The sequence below is a fragment of the Periophthalmus magnuspinnatus genome, chromosome 7, assembly GCF_009829125.3.
Source record: "Periophthalmus magnuspinnatus isolate fPerMag1 chromosome 7, fPerMag1.2.pri, whole genome shotgun sequence".
Classification (NCBI taxonomy): domain Eukaryota; kingdom Metazoa; phylum Chordata; class Actinopteri; order Gobiiformes; family Gobiidae; genus Periophthalmus; species Periophthalmus magnuspinnatus.
The window spans coordinates 12,810,094-12,830,305 of NC_047132.1; the positions used below are offsets into that span (position 1 = coordinate 12,810,094).

Here is a 20,212-nt window from a genome sequence, read left to right on the forward strand (position 1 = left end):
GCGTTCAAGGGGTCGACTAGTGACATATGTCTCATTATAGTGATTTGAACCTCACTTCTGTTTAGGTTTGAGTTTGATTGACACATTGGGATAGTAAATACCTGTGTTGTCACGATACTCCATTTCAATACTGTGGAATCGGGACGCATCGATCCTGCTTTTTCAGATCCGATACTGATTTCGATACTATGTTCTGATTCAGCAAATTTCTCAGTATCTGCGCAACCCTACTAAGGAACTGGCTCAGTACTCAGTTGGGATTTCGATACCTCAATGATAATAATAATGCCCTTTTAGGCAATATAATGTCATTTTCAAAACAAAATAATAACAATTAGCATGTTGTCTTATGCTAGTTTTGATAAAGCTAGTATAAGACCTATTTGAGTAATACTTTTGAGTATCGATACTTGTTCTAGAGTATCTAGTTTCGATACTAGTTTTGGTATCGATTAGTATCAGACTTTCGATACTTTTGACAACCCTAGTAAATACTAAAGATAATATATGGGGTAGGATTTGGTTATTATTAAAACGATAAAACAATAAAATATCGTAAATAAACCTCATTAAAAGAAGCCATTGTGCAAAAGTGTAGTTTCTTCTCCCCAGGTTTGGTAAGAAAAAAAAAATAAAATAAAAATGAGGTGATGTGTTGTGTTGTTTTTGAGGTCCTGTTTTTTTACAAACAGAAAATAATAATATCATAATATGACAATAAACAAAACAAAGTCTAAAGGCACCTCCGAGCGCCGTCTTTTCCCACACTTTTCCTTGACACTAAAGCAGCTGAGAGAGCGCACTGTAAAAAAACAACATCTACAGGAACTTAAACAACTACAATTCACAATCTGGATTTGAGCAATTTGGACTAGTTTAGGTTTATTCACTTATAAACCTGAGATACTCTACACATTTTTAGGTATTTCTGAGCGTATATTTTAGAACGTTTTTTTTGTTTTTGTAGAAGTTTTGTGAAATTACTTAACGCCACTGCAACACCTCATCAGGACCCATCTCCAGATCTTAGACTAGTCATGGTCCTGCCTCTTGCGCCCCCATCTGGCAGTACAACATCCTCACATTCAACAATCTGAAAACCACCAATTATTTTTGAACTTAACATATTTGAACAGATTTAAATTTAATTTTTTTTTCAACTTCCACATGTACTGAAATACTCCGAAAATTGTCTGTAGAAACTGGTGTTCCCAGAAGGGGGCGCAAGAGTCCCTTTTCCCTATTGATTGTAGTAATTTGGCAGGAAATATCTGAACAAATGTTGAACCTGGTCATATCTGTTTGTGATTAGACCCAAGAACTCACTGTATTAGAACAAAAATACTGTCCCCTATCTGTAGATAATATTATTGGCCTATAGAATGTTGTGACGTCGTCTTAAACTCACCAATGCTTCTGTAGGTTCTGTAGGTTCTATTGTTTCTTGCCAGTGGAGTAAAAGTGTTGATTTTAGACCTACTCTGTATTTCAATGGAAGTCAGTGGACAAATTAGCAGAATTTATTTGGAAAAAAATCTCAACATGTTGAAACCACTAAGTTCAAATTCTGAATTCAAGTTGTTTAAACTCATGTAGATGTTTTTTTTTTTTTTTTCTTACAGCACGAGGAAGAAACACTGTCCAACATGGAAGAATGACAAATTGAAATGTTCTAGTGGTCTACAGTTGGTATCCGTCGGCAACCGTAGCAAAAAGCAGCAACTATTTCATTAAATTTTATGTGCTAGGTTTAGTTTTTTTTTCACTTTTTTTTGTTTTGTTTTCATTTTATCGTGAATGTTGACGGTGGACACGTGTTAGTTGAGGTTTCGGTTAGCTTTGGGCTCAGGTATCGAAAAGGCTGCTGGTGACAAGTTCAAAAAAAGTCCATAAAAAGTCCAATAGGATACACTCGCTATCCTTTTTCCTATGACGCTAACTCTCCTAGCTCACATGCTAACTGATTATTAGCCGCTAACAGCCCTATATCGCTTTCCCATCCACAGTTTTGATTCTGCTAAGCTAACATAAGAAGGTACAAAGACTGGATATGACACAAAAAGCTAATAATACTTCATCCATCATTTGAAAAAAAAGCAAGGTACAAATGTAAACCTGCTATACATCAAAAATATCACCTATACCTAAAAAATACACTTTTTACTGAGATAAAAGCAAATATAGTCATTTTGAGATAGTTCGTACACTGCAATAACATTCTTTAGCACAACTATTGCTCGTTTGTTTCGAGTTTCACATCTGTCAGGGTTTAGCATGACCAGAGCGCTCTATATTTGAACATTTTTAAGTTTTATGGAGTTTAATGAAGATTTACAGTATCGGAGCAGCGGCAAAAAACAGCTGCGATAAAAAGATTCTTGCCAAGTTTGAGAGGAGCTAATGTGTCTCTAGATCAGACCCATTCATGGCCTGAGAGGGAAAAAAAACAAACAAAACTCATTAAACGAAAATACTGATAGCTTTCGGTGATGTCATTTTGCATTGCGATGGATGGCACGGTTACCATGGTGACACACATTAGGAAACATTACCTCATACGATTTTAGACGGTCAAATAACTCAAGAAAAAGTTAGCCTAAACCAATGGAGATTTTTCTGAATTTTAAAAACATGAAACCCAGTTAATTTTGACAGTTTACAGCGGTTCACACCTGTAACTAATGCATTATGAACATTCAAATTATTCACAGTGATGAGTTTATAAGTGCTTTTCAAGTTTCAGAGGCCAGAGCGGAGTTTGGTCTTCAGTGCTACAAGCAAGCTAATTGAACTAAGATAAAGTTCCTGGTTTGTGGATGATACATTGGAATTAAACAAAGAGGAGCTGTGGTTATGCAGTTTGAAAGTTTGTTTATAGACGCAGTGAGACAAAGTTTGAGATATAGACAGTTTTTAGGGTTTTTAATCTAATATTCGTCCTTGTTTCACTGTTTCACGTTTTTGGATCCAGAATACACACCACTTCTTCTATACTTTCTGAAGATGTGAGTCTGGTCACCGGTGAATCTCCCCGAGTTTAGATGGGTGTGATTGACAGATGGATTAGCCAATCAAGGACAAGCATGTTGATCCGTATCAAAACAAATATGTCTGCTTACAAGGAAATGATAGGTGACTAATGAGCTCCTTATGTTTCACATGCATCACTGATATAAACTAATCTGATTGGACGATCGATGTGTGGTGACCAGACTGATGTCCCTCTGTGTAAAAATACAGACAAACAGCAGTCTGGACTGGCCAGGCGTTTTGAGCTACGACCCAAGGTCAGTAATCTTTCATTTCTGACAAAATCGTGCAGTGTGTGGGCATCTGGTTTAACAGCGCTTCAGACAGAGCCGTGCCTCCAGTGTTGCCATGGAAACGTACCATCCAGTGAAGATTGCATGACAGCCTCTGAAAACTACCAATGAGAGCAGGTTTTACTAAAGAAAGTACTAAAAGGTGAAGTGCCTTAGCTAAAAAAGTGCTTCTCTTAAGGAAAAGTAAAAAACCAGCATGAACATTTTAAATCGTTGGACCTGTGGACAAATGCCGCGGCTTACATTGTGACTTTAGGGGGCGCCAGATTCACTCTATGAGCAAAAAGTGGCAACAAAATCAGGGACATTTTTGGGTTTGTTTTGAAGAGCACTTCTTAAAGGCGGTGGCTGTGCTAGCGTTAGCCTTTAGCCACTGAGAGGATTAAAACGCAATCTGCACCTGTTCCCTAATCTTAGTTTTAGAGAACATAGGATGAGGCACGTTCTAGCATATTTTTACATTTGGAAAAGGAAAAAAAAATTTAACAAAATATCCACTTCAAACTATATTTTCTGGGCCACAACAAAACGATAATCTGCACTAAAATTATCTTTGATTTTTTTTGTTATATTATTACTTTAGAAGGTTCGCAGTACCACGCCTTTAGGCCTACTGATGCTGCTCTATGAGACTAAATAATGCGGGGTAAACAGGAGGTAATAAAGGGTTAATATGTCGTTATACTCATTATATTTGTAGGATAGACAAAGCCAAGCCTCTCTCTTTGCTCTTGTTCTGTGCGCGTGTTGTTAGGCTGAGCTGTCACTGGAAGGCCTGGTGGAAGCGCGGCAGAGTGGTGGAGCTGATCCCGGAGCTAAACACCGGGGGCAGTGTGAGTGCGCTGGGCTCCTGAGGTTGCGGTTGCACAGAGGTAACAGCGGCGTGAGGGTCTGCCGCGTGCAGAGACGAGGAAGAGGACGAGGAAGAGGAGGGGCCGGTGGTGTAGCCCATCACCAGCCCACCCGAGCTCATGGGGGCACTGTAGGGAGGCAGGTTGAGAGGCAGGAAGCCCAGCAGGTGGGAGAAGTCCATGTTAGCAGCACACAGAGACTCTGCAATGACCGCAGGGCTCTTGGACAGGAGGGGGTCGAGCTCCTCGCTCATCCCAGACGACGCCTCCTCCTTCGGGGGCTCCGCAGCAGCGTGAGGCTCCGGCAGGGGGCCCAGCCCGCTCTGCAGATCCATCAGGAAGCTCTCCATCTCCACCTTTAGCGGCTTGTCCAGCAGGTATGAGGTAGATCCCAGAGGGTACTTGGGCGCGGGGGGCTGGGGAGGTTGGGGCTGGTGGTGAGGGGGTCCCGGGGGGGAGTGGTGGTGGTGATGATGGTGATGATGGTGATGGTGGTGGTGGGAGTGTGGGTGCAGGGGCCCTGTCTCATGGCAGCCCATGCCCATGGACATGAGGGGGGGGTGGGCCACAGCAGGCCCGGACATGGCCTGGAGGTGGGGGTTATACATGCCCATAGAGAAGGGTGCGGTGCTGGGGAAGGGCTTCCCCATCAGAGGGTCTTTGTTCGGGCCCATGGCGCACATCATGGGGCTGAGCTCCTCCTTCACGGCACAAGGGGGCGACGCTGAGGCCAGCAGGCCTAGCATGTCCGGCGGTTCACTCTTGATCTTTAGCAGCTCCTGAGAGTGGCTCTTCTTCACGTGTCGGGTCAGGTGGTCTTTGCGGCCGAACCGCTGGGCGCAATACTGACACAGAAAGTCCTTGCGGCCTGTGTGCACCACCATGTGGCGGCGCACGTCCTTGCGCGTGTAAAAGCGGCGGTCGCAGTGGTCACATGGGTGCTTCTTCTCCTTGGTTCCTCCGGAGGACTTCCCCGAGTGGCTCTTGAGATGCTCCAACAGCACGGGCGTGCTTTCGTAGCTCTGGAGACACACTTTACACGTCAGATCTCCAGAGGTGGCCGAGTGCATGGCCACGTGCCGCTTGTAGCCCAGCTTGGTGTTGTAGTGCTTTCCACACTCCTCACACTTAAAGGCCTCTTTGTTTGGATCATGGGTCTGCAGGTGGTTCTTCAGGTGGTCTTTACGGTGGAACATCTTCTCACAGAACGTGCACTGATGGGACTTCTGTGGGGAGTGTGTGGCCATATGCCTGAGTGGACAACATTTAATATAGTTAGTAAGTTTCCATGGTTACAATAAGATAGTTTATAATAAATTAATATAAAATGGACTGTGGTGACACAGACCTGAAGAGCTTGTACTTGGAGCTGAAGGCCTTGGGGCAGAGGGGCTGTGAGCAATGGAACGGTTTATCACCGCTGTGGCTCAGAGCGTGAAGCCGAAGTTTGTCCTGAGAAGAAAACAAAGCCCCGCACACCAAGCACTCGCTCGCTCTCCCCACCTCTCCTCCTCCGTCCCTCTTCTCTCTCTCCCTCTCTCTCTCCTTCTCTCTCTCCCTCTCTCTCTCTATCCCCCTCTCTCTCTCCCTCTCTATCCCCCTCTCTCGCTCTCGTTCGGTCCGTGTTTGAGCTGGGCCGGTCCCGTACAGCCTGCTTCGTCCCTCTTCCTCCGTTTTCAGTGCGGTGAAACGTTTTGGTGCATCGGCGGCAGCAGCTGCCATGGCAGCCTCAGAGCGCCGCAGCCATCAGCACGAGTGAGTCTCGCCGCGCCGTCCAGGCCTGTCACTGGGAGGCGCTGTGGCTCAGAGCTCCGCCCCCCCGTCCACCATCCACTATCTGAAGATGAGACATTACAACGCGTTAGTCATTTCACTAAAACATTGTTACATTTAAGATTTCACATTTAAGAAACACTTTTTTCCCTGTTTGGCCATTTTTTTAGGTTTAAATTTTTATTTCTTGGTTGGAAAGGGCCATAGCTTTTATCCTATGTACCAAAACATGTACAGAGACATTTTTTTTGACAAATAAAAATATATGAAAACACCTTTTACTTTGGAGGTGCAGTCTGCTTCTACAATTGCCCTGTGAGTTCAAGTCAGTGTTTCCAAACCAGAGATACGGGAATCCCAGTGGGTACATGAACAGTTAGGAGATAATAATTGGATAAAAAAATATATATTTTATAGTAAATTTGACTTTGACTTTATTTTAAGAGCAAATAAGAATAAAAAGTATAAAATAAATGTGATATAAGTAATTCACAAATGTACACATAGATTTATCTTCACAGAACCAGAGTAAAGAAGTAAATTATAAGTTTGTCCTAAGTGTTGGAAACATATTCTCTCCGACTACCAAACACACAAATCAAACAGTCAAGGGCTGAAGTGCATTGCCCATGGACACAAAAACAACTTTATATTTACTTGCCACGTGAAATCGAAATAATCACAAACAATGGTATTAGAAAATGGCATAAGAGAGACTCAAACTTCCATTCTTCCGGTTAGTGGGTGGACATTTGTACCAACTGAGTAACAGCACGTATCTATTAACAAGGTAACGTCTTGAAAGATTATGACTTGAAAGTCTTTGTTCATGCTTTGTTAAGGCTAATTAAGGTGTAGTTATTCTAAAGTCCTAAAAGAAAGAATAGTTGTTATACCTCTCTCCTAAAGTTCAGTCCCTTTCTCTCTTCTACCTCTTCTCTCTCTCTTTTCTCTCCGCTGATCCTCACCCGGTCCCAACTGCCACAGAGGGCGGGGAGTGGGAAATACTGTTCTTCATCTTCACAGTCCTGAAAAGAAAAATCACATATTAATTATTATCTTTTATAAATAAACTGGTAAATATGGGTTCATTTTTAGGGGAACGTGACAGGGGTGTTCTTTGACCCCTTCACTCTTTAATAAAACTCTTGATCCTTTGCTCAGGAATGAACTGGAGCTGATGGTATAAACACAGAGGGACAGATGTACATTCTTTCATTACAGATCAACAGCCTTGACCTCTCCTAAATGTTTCATTGAAAATCCAAAGCAAAAGAAAAAAAGGAAAAACAGCTAAAGGTATGGACATAAACTTAAAGTGCATATGGCAGCATACTTATGTGCATAATATTACTACAACTACTGCTACTACCGCTGCAACTACAACTACTACTATTACTACTACTACCACTACTATTACCACTATTACCACAAAAACTTCACCACTACTACTACTAATTTCTCTAAAACATAGTGAGATTATGTCATAAAATCTTGCCTAGTTGTTTCCAGTTTTGTACTGTTGGTGAAGTTTATAATTTCACTTCCTGAATGGACAGGAGCAGCAGATGTGGCATAGGTGGAGGTAATCCCATAGCTGTTATGTAGCAACCATAATGTTTACAAGAGCCAAAACCTGTCTAAATGACATAAGTTATGATTAGTCTAATAAAATAAAATATAACACCTTCATTTTGTTAACTCAATGTTTAAAGTGTGACTCTGTGGTGATGACTGTTTAAGAACTCAGAGCTACTTCCTGTATTTTTGTAAACTTCTTCTAAATTTTTCCCCACAAACTGCCACTTATAAATGCAAAATTATATAAATATTTAACACAGGTTCTACCCCACCAAACCAAGTCAGAATTAGGAAAACATTTTAACTTCAAATTCAGTTTAAATCATGACCAGGATAATCCTGATATGATTGGAGCCATTACCTGCCATCTTGGATCAACTCTCCCTCACAATGCAGTGGACAGTTTTATTTTTTAGCTCATCTTCTTGGATCACAAGTTAAGTTTGTTCCTAAGCGACCGTCTCGACTCTCTCTGTCATGTCTGCATTCCCTTATTTACCCTCCGTGACCCCGCGACCCCTGCTGGCTAACGCAGGCTTAGTCCAAAGTTAGCGATCACATTGTAGCTTTTCAGGCTCCTGTCATGTGTAGGGGAGCTCAATTTAGCATGACCAAAAACAAAACAGTAAAACAGCCAAACAGCCAAACATACTCAGGTTTATCAGGTTCATCAAAACACAAGGTTACTCAAATTTTAATTTAATTGTTAGGGCTGAACGATTTGCGATGTTTTAATAATGGGATTCTGTTCAAAGTACACAATTTAAACACCTCCAGAAGAATTTACTGACAAACTAACCAAGAATCACATCAGAACATGTTTGTACAGATCTGAACTACAGGGAGGGCATCTGACACAAAGGAGAGCATCTGAGACACAGGGAGGGCATCTGGCACACAGGGACACTTCAGAACATGTTTGTACAGATCTAAACTACAGGGCTGGCAGTTTTTATGCAGAATAAGACAAAAGTTTTTGTCATTTTTGGAGTAAATTATGATACTAGCATATCCCCACTAGGGATGGGACGATATACGATAATATCGTTAATCGTGATAAAAAAAGGTCCGCAATTAATCGTTCGTGGCATTTTTTAATAATCACGATCATCACGCACGATTATAATCGCCTTTACGGCACCACACTGCCTCATGTTTCCAGTTCCAATACAATGTTTAGATGTTAGTTCTGGTGTTTGCCCACTCTGACATAGCAATGACACTTGTAGCTTCTGTGATTATCTCTGTCTGAACTACCGTAAATTTTGGACTATAGAGCGCACCTCAATATAAGCCGCACCAGCTAAATTTGAAAAGAAAATCAATTTTGTACATATATAAGCCGCTCCTGAATATAAGCCACAGGTTTTCATATTGTAACATGAGATATTTACACAGAAAGATGGTACACGCTTTTTTTTAAACTGTGCCTGAAAATTGGCACCAACACGACAACAACACGGGATGAACACATCTGCAGGTTTAGAAAATAAAGCTGCACCAACACGGAAAATCTGCTTTTATTTCCTCTGAAAACTTTTGTCGTCTTTTTACATTGACCAAGTTGGATTCATTGATGCCGAGCTCACGTGCAGTGGCTCTATTTCAGGGGTCGGCAACCCCCATGCGCCTCTTTCAGCCTTATACTGCGGCTCTGCGTGGCTTGGGAAAATAAATTGTAAGTATTTAATTGAAGTGTATTTTATTTGTGTTAGCTCGTTTTTGTTGTAGTTTAAATTGGAAGATTATTATGATCTTAAAATAAAATTATATTTTCTTATTTTTCGTTGCTCAAAATAAGCGTCACACTCGCGGAACAATGCTAAAAACAAACACCGCTCACGTCTCACAGACACAGCTCACAGTGCTGCGTAAAGAGCCCTGATTTTCAGACATGACACACTAATAAGCTCGTCCGTAGATGTATCATGAAAATCCTGCTGGAAATCGCCACAGAAATCTATTTGATGTAGTAGCAAGTTTATTATCTGCTCTTGTCTCCGCGATGACGTTTCACGTATAACACACGACGCACAAAAGTAGAGCCACAAGTGAGTGAAAATGAGCCAAAACAAAAGTCTTTGGAGAGATTTTAACAAAGGGGAAAAGGACAACTGAGGAGCCAGAAGAGGAGACTACGACCTCCAAGAAAAAGAAAGATCAATTTAACAGACAATGCCTACTTAAAATCTGGGTTTGTCGCTACAGGTGAGTCTCACGTGCAGAGTCCGCTCTGTGTAATATGCGGGAAAAGCAAATGAGGCAATGAAACCTTCAAAACTGCTTTGGCACATGGAGAATAAACACCTGGGATTAACCGATATGCCTTTGGATTTTTTTTTTTTTGAAAGAAACTGCGGAGCAGAGTAGACATAATCACATAATCAGTGCAGAGCTCACACTGATGCAGCGGTTTGGTGAGTTGTATTTTTTTAATGCACTTAAGTTGTTTTTGCCATATTTATCTGCCATGTGTAGAAGGCTTGTCCGTGAAAATAAAACCTACATTATTCCGTTACATTATTATTATTATACACAGTGTTATCTTCATTTTAGATGTCAAAAAGTATTTGCGGCTCCCACTGTTTTATTTTACGTGGAAAGTGGGTCCAAATGGCTCTTTGCTTGTTAAAGGTCGACCCCTGCTCTATTTCCTTCTTTATCTTAAAAACTGCATCATATCCATTTCATGATGCGCAAAATGATCGTTCAAAATCAAAACTAGTGAATTCTTCAGAGCAGAATCTTTCCCCACGTCTGTCTCACTTTTACGTTTACAGCTAGAGAGCGCCCCCCAGGGGCCGTTATCCAGTAAAATTCTATAAATAAGCTGCACTGCTGTATAGGCCGCAGAATTCAAAGCGTGGGGAAAAAGTCACGGCTTAAAAAATTTTACGGTATATTCTGCCAGATATCAACAATAAACAAAGTCTGATCCTTAACGCTCCACAGGAACGTGCCAGTGCGCGCCTCACCCGTTTGCACAGATGAGATGCTAATGTGTGCACATCTTAGATTTTTACCTACAATAATGCAAACTGCAGAATAAAACAACACCTTTTAGACAAATTAAGTCTAATTCATACAGCTGAACACAAATGTGCCAGAGCGCATGGTCCGAATGCTCACTATGTGCACAGAAGCAAAGCTAACGATTACACACGGTATATTTTACGTACAATTAAGTCAATAGCAGAATAAACCACGCTTACCGATCGAGAACAGCATCCAATCCATCAAAAAATAAGGTCCTTTACTCCTGAGTCCACTGTGGGATCTTTACTCTTTGCCATGAACCGCTCCAGGTCAGAGATGCCTCTAGTTTAACTTGTACAAACATCCACAGTGTCCTCGATCATGTACTCCCTTTGTTTTGTCCGTTCCGTTGTTTAAAACGCAAAACAACAGTGTGTAAAATGCGCCATTATGCACAGATTTCTGCATCCACTCGGCTTTGGCTGTTTCCCAATTCGCCAAAGCGCCTTAAATGCATCGTTCTAAGTGTTCATCAACGGGCACTTGAGTCACTACCGGCGCGACAAGGACTGGTCCATTTCGACAACATGGCATTGAGGAGTACGCATTTTCTTCCGGGTACATCTGTTTATGGAAAACCATGGCATGTGATACATCATCCTGTCCTGCTGCTCATTGGCTGTAAGGGGAAAACGTCACTAAATGTGTGTGATGTAATTGGTTGATTCTACAAGGGGAAGAGTGGGGCGTAAACTTTCAGTCATCTGTAGCACTGATTCACTGTCTGCGGCCTCAGTAACCCACAACCCCCACCTTATTGGCCAACACTGCTGTCAATCACAAGCTGACACGTGTGTTTAGCACTGAGGAAGAAAGATGGTGCTGTCAGAAGTTTATTATGCCTGAAATCGACAAAAGAAAGGCAAAGAAGTGACAGAGCAGATTTCATATTTGGAGTACTTTCCTGCAGCAGATTGGACATGGAGGCTCTAACTTCCTTTGTGGACATAATTTCTTGACTGGATTATATTCTCTGGACCTTTACGGAACAAATGAGACCAACTTTGTGTGAATATGTTGATGTTTGACAGAACCAGAGCGCTCAATGTGAAGTCCAGATTCACACTTTGTGACTTCTCTGTAAAAACGTCTTTCCTGTCAGCACTGTGGTGATTGCAGGTGAAAATGGTTTGCATATCCAGAAAGACGAGCGCCGCAGCTTTCATTTGATGTGTAGATTGTTTGTGCGGGTGACGCAGAAGTGTATGTACATTGCTGTAAAGTTGTAAAGTAGGCCCGGGCCGTCGGAACGTTAACAGGTTAATAATTATCACGATAATATTGTTAATCGCGATTATTTTGGCCACGATAATCGTGAGTCTAAAATTTAATATTGTCCCATCCCTAATCCCCACTAGTTATAATTTGTCTATTGATGTTTTTATAATGTTGTTCTTTTACTGTAGCACTTTGAGATTTGTCTTCAAAAGTAAAGAGCATTATAAATAAAATGTATTATTATTGTTGTTGTTGTTATTATTACTTTAAAAATTGTAGCCGTGCCTTGATTTGCTCATTTTGTCCATTCAAATTTCAATTTTGATTAGATTCGGGTTAATCTTGCAGCACTACTAATGCTGATGAACAGATCACAGATGAATTTCTCAGCTTGGGTATTTCTAATGCAGCAGAGATTTGAGATTTCAGACTTGAGAAAGAAATAAAGACTAGTTTTGTGTTAAATGTAACTTACCACTTAAGTCAGTACCATCTATCTTCATCAACTTTAATATTTATATATAAAACACATTTCTCTGTTTTGAATTAGAAAGACCAGAGTCCCAAACAAGCTATTCTAAATGTACAATCTTATTAAATAGAAAAATGAACACTTTAGTATTTAGTGTGTGCCATAGTTGTTTACTCAACCCTCCACAGCTCAGATCTTGTATAGAACAGAAAAATCAAAAGTCTCCACTTGTATAAACAAAAATAACTCATCATAAACATTGACTCCTCTAAGCATTCTTGCTCAGTCTCTCATGAACTGAACGGTCCATGTAAGCGTCATCGTAACAGGTCTTCGTAATATCGTGTTTGTCCATGGACCTACACTAAAAAGGCTTTAGTCTGAGCAGTTCCAGTGCAGAGGAGCTTTGTGTTCTTGGTTGTGTCCTCAGACCCTGTTAAGGCTGGTGTCCTTGGGGTCAGTGGGTTTATGTGCAGTAAACAGGCCCCAGGTCAGAGCACAGGGATTCACTACACAGCTGTGAAATGTGGACATGGACAAAAGATCCACCCCAGTGTCCTTATCAGTGAGAAGGAGATGAAGACGCTGTGTAGGGGGCGGAGCTTTGTCTCAAACCTAAACTTTTTGGTTCCTTCAGTTAACAGGAAAAAGAGTAGCACACACACAACAAAAACTCTAAGATAAGGTGCAGATGCAGTTCTCAATTTCATACTTTGCCGCTGATCATTATTTAATTTTATTTATTTATTTTGAGCAGATTCATGAACGCACGGATCCATTTCACTTAATGCACATTTCACAGATTTTTTCTTAATTAAGCTCGAAAAGGAGTAAGACTTAGAAAATGTATTAAATCACACCTGTCTTTCCATTAGTAAATAAATTAAATGCTTTGTTTAAGCTTTCTCATCGTCAACATTCCCTGGGAGGTGAAGCTAACAGGATGCACTTGTCTGTCTAAAGCTTACTTTAGCTTACTCAAGTTAGAGTATCATAGCAACCAAAGAGCCAATCTGGAGCGAGGCTGTTGAATGCAACGCACTGTTTTTGACAAGGGGTGGGTGCTTAACAGTCCTGTCAATCAAACCTGTTTGCTAATGCTAGCGGGACCGACCTCGGGAAAATAAGCCGCCTGATTTGTCTGTTATTAATGTTCATATCTTGATTTACAGACACAATAGTGAAATAAAAACCCAGGGTCATGTAAAGTGGGTTAATACGAACATTTTAAGACCAAAATGACGAGTCTGACAGCAGCAGTTACAGAGAGAGGTCTTGTTTTTTCAATATAAAGTGAATTGGAGCAGGTTACCTATGTCCATTTATATATCCAGTCTATAGTTTCAACATAATCTGACCACAAAGAAGTGACTTAGTTGGGGCTACAACAGGAGTTAAACAAGTCCATCTCAAACAACATTACAGTCACAAGCTAGCATTAGCATTAGCCAACAGTTGAAAATGAAACATCTAAATCTTTGAAATACTTAGTTTATATTTGAGTTCATCTGGTTCAGTAGTGTAAACATCACTACAGGGATGTGTGAGAGTACAGTGGTGATGGAGAGGAGCTGACAGCTGTGTGGCAGTGAGGCGGCCATGACACAGTGGGGGAGGAGGAAGGGGGAGGAGGGAGGAAGAGGGGAGCGGGGGGGGGGGACATACACACACATACAAACAACACATACGCACAAGTTGGGTGTCCATGCCTCTTGGGGACACTGCACTGACTTCCATTCACTTCCTGGCGTCTCATTTATAAAGCGCGTGCATGAACAAAAGCAGTTTGGTCCAAAAGCTCAGAACTTTGAGCTCAGATGTTCAGAGAAATGAGACAAAGGGAAGTTTGTGTTTAGTTAGTAAGAATTCCATGTCAAATTTATAAATTATATTTTAAATTATAAATGAGGCGCTTAAACTACCCTCACTAACTGTAAAGGAGGAGATATTCTGCAAAATCGATTTTTTTGGAGCTTTCTCCCATGTTCTAACACTGTTCCTCATCAAAAACATGTCTGAAGAGGTTTTAGATGTCATCCATGCATGTTTGAGTAATCTAGCAATCTCTCCCAGGCACTTTTTGAAGCCTCCTTATGGTTAGCTATAATATTCTGTACAAGGCTCCGCCCACAATCCTACGTCATGCTCCCACACGGCAATTCTCCATAAATATACTAAAACATGATACAAAACATTACACAACAAACCTGATGTGATGTGCAGTGGTTTCATTAGTGGGATGCAGCTGATTGTGTGTGATAATACATTGTTTTTGGGTGAATATAGCATTTTCAAAACAATAAAAGGAAATATGGTGATCTAAATATGTAAATGTGTTACAGTTAATACCCCATAGAAGTAAAATACCTCCTATTTAACCCATTTTAACTCAGATCTGAACTTTAAACCCTGTTGTTGATCTAATAATAAACCTCATGGGCCTTTTTTGTCCCCATCAGAGCGGCACGTCCCCGCGATGTGAGTGTGTGTGTATTTTGGTCCCTGTGATGTGCTAAAAACGGGCTCGCACACTCCAAGCCGAGTCTTTTGTGTGACACATTCCTGTGTGGACCTCTCTCTGTGGCATTGCATTCACCAAACTCTGATTTACTCACTCATCCCCATCACTCCATCGCACTCGTTCGTTTGATTTATCACTCGTTTTCAATATGGTTTTGTTTCTGAAGGGGGCAGACACGATCTCATTTCAAGTTCATTTTTCTTTCACTACTGACAAATAATTATTGCTTGGAAAAACAAAACAAAAAAAATAACAACCCACTATTTTCATCCAAAAATCTAGAATGTATAAATTTACTTCATTTAAAGCCCCACTACGTACCTTTTTAGCCACACAATAGACTAAAAAAGTTTTTGTCACTCCAAAAAGCACGGGTCTTGACCGTGAACAAGCTTCCATTTCCACAAACCTGACTCTAACTTGGCCTGAAGGCAAAAAGTATCTATTTCAAAATGGAGAATGTTCCGAAATATGGCTTTAACTTTCTATTTCCATGACACACTGTATCTTTAAATTAGCCAAAAGACCATCAAGAGTCTAAATGTTAGTTTTAGCAGCGCACACAGCTCCATGTGGCATCAGTCCCTTTCTATCTCTCTCCTCCTCCTCACCCTCCTCCTCCCTCCCTCTTTCTCACTCTTTTATCCCAAAGGCTCTCCCCTCTCTCTTACTCTTGCCCTTCCTCCTCCCTCTATCTTTCTCTCACCCTTCTTCTCTCTCCCCTCTCTCCTCCTGTCTCCCTCTCTTTCTCACTCTACTTCTCCCCCCTCTTTTATTACAAAAGTGCTTCACTCTCCCCTCTCTCACCCTCCTTCATCTCCCTGCCTTTCTGTCCCTCCTCCTCCCCCTCTCTCTTTTATCAAAGGCACTGTGCTCTCTCCTCCTCTCACCCTCCTCTCTCTCTTCCTCTCTCTCTCCCCTCACTCTTTCCCCCTCCCCTCTCTCTTTTATCCCAAAGGCGCCGCTCTCTCTACAGTACAATGAGGTGGTCCATGGCGTCAGATTTGGACATAAAGGACAGAGTTCACACAGCACCAACTAGAGCCAAACACGGCTCAAACAGCACCTCCTAGAGGAGCGAGGGAGCTACTGCATCACTTAAAGATCCTATATGACACAAAACTGACTCTTGTAACTTTAAGCCATGTTATAATGTACCTCCTCAAAAACAAACCTGGAGTTGTGTTTTGTTTCATTCGCACATATTAGAGTAACACTGTATTATTAGTCTGTCTACATCTCCAAAGCTCAAAATGCTGTTTCACCTTGTGATGTCATGAGGTGAGGTGGTAGTTTTCAAGTTCACAGCTCCTTTTACCTTTAGTTCAGTAGAGATTGGTAATTCCAAGGCTGAAATCATCCAAATGATTCTAGTGAAGGTGTGTGGAGTTTAAAACACAGTGGAGCACTTCCTGTATTACCACATGACATCATAAGGTGGAACAGAGTGTTTTCAGTTTGAGAGAAAAACTCAGTCTAAATATACAGGTTTGTGTGTTAAACATGTGTGAATGAAACAAAACACAACTCCAGGTCTGTTTAAACAGATGCAGATGTGTTGAACTGGTTTATGGTTAATGTCTCTGTAATTTCTGCGCTTATCCCCATGACACAAAAACTGGCACAAAGTTCATCATCTTCTCTGTCAGTTTAAATGAACAAAAGTGAAATTATTTTTGCACAATCGCTTCAGAAAGTGGAGCCAATATCCAACCCCAAAGACGTGATTGTTGTCAGTTGAAAGGACAAGTTTGTGGAACCGATCCCAGACAAATAATGAGCCATCACGTAACCACAGTCAGGCTTAGATGGTCACACGAGCAAAACGGGACAAGAGTCTTGCTCAAGGACACAACAACAACAGTGTTGGAGAGCTTCAGGTTACTGTTGCCAAGTTAATACACTTTTTAAGACATTTGGACTTTTGACACTTGAAATGGATAATCATAGATTGAAATTAGTTTTTAAATAAATTTGTGTGCTGTCATCACTGCGTCTAACCCACAGACTGTAAAGAAGTGACTAAGTGAGTGTGACGTTACTCACAGCGTTCGGCTCCAGCCACATGAAACTCATTGAGGCTAGAGCAGTTATAGGGACAATTTGGAGCCAAGTTCCATATTTAGAATTCCGACCAGTATCATAGCAACCAAAGAGCCAATCAGGAGTAAGGCTGTTGAAGGTAACGCCCCTTCCTGCCCACACAATTGGTTTAACAGGAAACAGGAGCTTAGCAAACCTCAAACCTGTTGCTAACTCCAGCAAGAGTGACCTCAGGGAAAGAAGGCATCTGATTTGTCTGTTATTAATGTTCATATTTTGAGCTACGGAGCAAAACTAAAAACCCAGGATCATGTAGAGCAGGTTAATACGAACATTTTAAGACAGTTTTTTAATATAAAGTGAATTGGAGCCAGAGTCGATGGAGCCTGATGTGCGCCCATAAGCACTTCCTTTTTGAACGCAACAGCTAGCAGGTTAGTTATGTCCATTTATATATTTCCGATAATCAGGAAGTCCGCCTTAGCAAGATATCTGTTGTTAGCTTGACAGCAAAACTCCGCTCTGTCTCTGAGAGTTGTAGAAAGTACTTTTAAACTCATCACGGTGAGTACTTAGAATGTTCAGAATGTATAACGTCAGTGAGAAGTCATTTTGGACAACTACAAAAATAATCATGTACACATTTTGAACACAGAGGTTTGTTGTTCTGTGTTGTTGTGTTTTTAAAGTACATTTAGAAAGTTAATTTAGTTTTCTCTTTAAATATTAGTTTCCATTTTTCTTGTGTGTTCAAAGTATTTCAGAGCTTTTTCAGAACCTCATGTGACTAAAGTCCACAGTGCGTGTTTTTGCCGTGTTTTTAGCGTGTTGTCGTCGAGTTTGTGCCGTATTCTTGGAGCAGAGGCGGAGCTCAGGGAACTTCAGGCCAAAATGGCAGATGGTCCACGGCTCTGATCCCAAACGGGGGGTGGGGGGATCTACCTCGCACCCCCAGCGCCCGCGTGCCTCTGGGCCTGGGCTTTCAGTCGGGATGAAAGAGCTTCCACATTCCTTTCCTGTAGGGTCAAAGGTCACCCCCCCCCCCCCTCACTGCCGCCTGCCGAGTGACGCTGTTAACCCCTTCACTGCACGACACACACACTGACACACTGCAAAAGTCAGCTTCTCGTATCTATTTTAAGTATTTTAGTTTTATTAAGATTAATCAAACTACTTTGAAATAAAACAGACACATCATTTGATAGTGAAATTAAATTAAAATGCATTGAAATCGCTTTAAATTAGTTTTCGCTTACTTTTTAAAAAGGGGGTACTTTACTTCCACGGGGTATTAAAGAGGGGGTACTTTACTTCCACGGGGTATTAAAGAGGGGGTACTTTACTTCCATGGGGTATTAAAGAGGGGGTACTTTACTTCCATGGGGTATTAAAGAGGGGGTACTTTACTTCCACGGGGTATTAAAGAGGGGGTACTTTACTTCCATGGGGTATTAAAGAGGGGGTACTTTACTTCCACGGGGTACTAACTGTAACATATTTAGATCACCATGTTTCCTTTTATTGTTCTGAAAATGCTATATTCACCCAAAACAACATGTTTACACGTTTTATAAGTTTCACTTTTGTTTTTTAAGCTCTGAGTCTCCCGTCCATTTGCTTTCTGTGCTAAGTCACTCCCCCTTCAGAGCACTATCACAACATGCATGGATGACATCTAAAACCTCTTCAGATGCGTTTTGATGAGGGAACAGTGTTAGAACATGACAGGAAGATCCAAAAAATCTATTTTGTATAATACCTCCTCTTTAATGACAAAATCTGCCAGTTTAAAAAGTGAAGTCATGACTGATTCATGAATAAAATGATGCTTCTCTGAGCTCAACTTAAAGCCACATTATGTAAACTTTTTAGTCAAAAAAATAGAAACAATAAAAGCATGTATTTTTTGGTTGTGTTTATTGTGGTGAAAAACACGCAGTCTCACTCTACGCTGGCTCGCATCTCCATAAACCTGACTCTTTATTATTAAGTGCTTGTTTCCATGGAAATAATATATTATAATATCCCACATGACATATAACATATCTCTCTCCATGGAAAAAGTTCCAAAGTCTGGCTTTTACTTTGTGTTTCCATGGAATCCTACAGGTGACATGACATCCCCAGAAAGTTACACACTGTAGCTTTAAGCGTGTCTGTAGTAAAGGAGAGTTTTTACAGTGAAACTGGTGTCGATGTTTTTAGAGTGTATGGACCGCACGGCTCCACAGCGACTGAGCAAACTGAACGACACACTAAATATAGAAAAACCTGAGTGGAGAGAGAGAAGAGGGGGAGGAGAGAGGGAGAGGTAGGGAGGGGGACAGAAGGAGTAGAGGGGAGAGAGGGAGAGAGGGGAGGAGAGGAGAGAGGGGAGAGGAAATGAGAGATGAGGGAATGAGGAGAGAAGAAAAGTGAGACAGAAGGAGAAGATGGAGGAGAGGAGAGAGAGGGGAGGAGAGGAGATAGGGAGAGAGGAAACAAGAGAAGGATGGAAAGAGTAGAGAGGAGGAGTGAGGTTAAGAGGGATAGAGAGGTAAGGAGGGGGATAGAAGAAGTAGAAGGGGAGAGGGAGGGGGGGGCGAAGGAGAGAGGAGAGAGAAAGAGAGGAGGGGGGATAGGAAGAGGAGAGAGAGAGTTGATTTGAGGACAATAGTAAGAGGAAGGGGGGATGAAGGAAGAGAGAGGAAAAGACCAAGTTCACATTTATCAAGCCTCATTCACTCAGCTCCAGTGTTGTTCATGTTTAAACTGTGTTAGTGCAGCACTGACTTATATCTACACTGTTTAATGTAGAAGAAGAACGGACCTCAGCTGAAGGTGGGTCTGGGTCTGTCTGCGCAGGTGAGTCTGGGTCTGTCTGCGCAGGTGAGTCTGGGTCTGTCTGCGCAGGTGAGTCTGGGTCTGTCTGCGCAGGTGAGTCTGGGACCCAAAAATGAAGTAACTAACTAGAGCTAATACAGCGCCAATAAAACTTAAACTGAAATGAGTCTGCTGAGACTGCACTTTAAAAACACAGAGGAGCATTTCTGGACCACCACCTGATGATGTCACAAGATGGCGCGCGTATGTAGTGTGTAGTTTGTAGTGTGTGTGTGTGTGTGTGGGTGTGTGTGTGTGTGTTGTGTGTTGTGTGTGTGTGGGGAGGAAGTGGCCTGACCAACGACTGTTTGGTTTGGTCTGAGCTAAAGATAAACCAGTGTGATCTGAGCGGGAGGGAGGGAGAGGGAGAAGAGCAAGAGGAAGGGAGGGAGAGAATGGGGGGAGAGAGAAGAGAGACAGAAACAAAGGGAGGGAGAGAGAGAGTGAGGAGGAAGAGAGAACAGGGGGAGAGAGGGAGAGAGAGTTCATCTAACTGTCACATCTCCTCACTTAACCCTGAGAGACAAAAATT

The 20,212-nt window shown here is 41.7% G+C and overlaps 1 protein-coding gene across 1 annotated transcript in view; it reads right to left on the reverse strand.

Annotated features, from left to right (window-relative positions):
* Positions 1-1,530: 1,530 nt before the first annotated feature.
* Positions 1,531-20,212, reverse strand: part of plagl2 (pleiomorphic adenoma gene-like 2) — a 36,067-nt gene continuing 17,385 nt past the window's right edge. The window contains exons 2-4 of the mRNA XM_033970021.2: positions 6,844-6,975; positions 5,523-6,011; positions 1,531-5,425 (exon numbers count right to left, since the gene is read on the reverse strand). Of these exons, the coding sequence (XP_033825912.1) occupies positions 4,087-5,425; positions 5,523-5,896 (1,713 nt within the window). The 5' untranslated portion in view covers positions 5,897-6,011; positions 6,844-6,975 and the 3' untranslated portion in view covers positions 1,531-4,086. The remainder of the gene's footprint in view (positions 5,426-5,522; positions 6,012-6,843; positions 6,976-20,212) is intronic.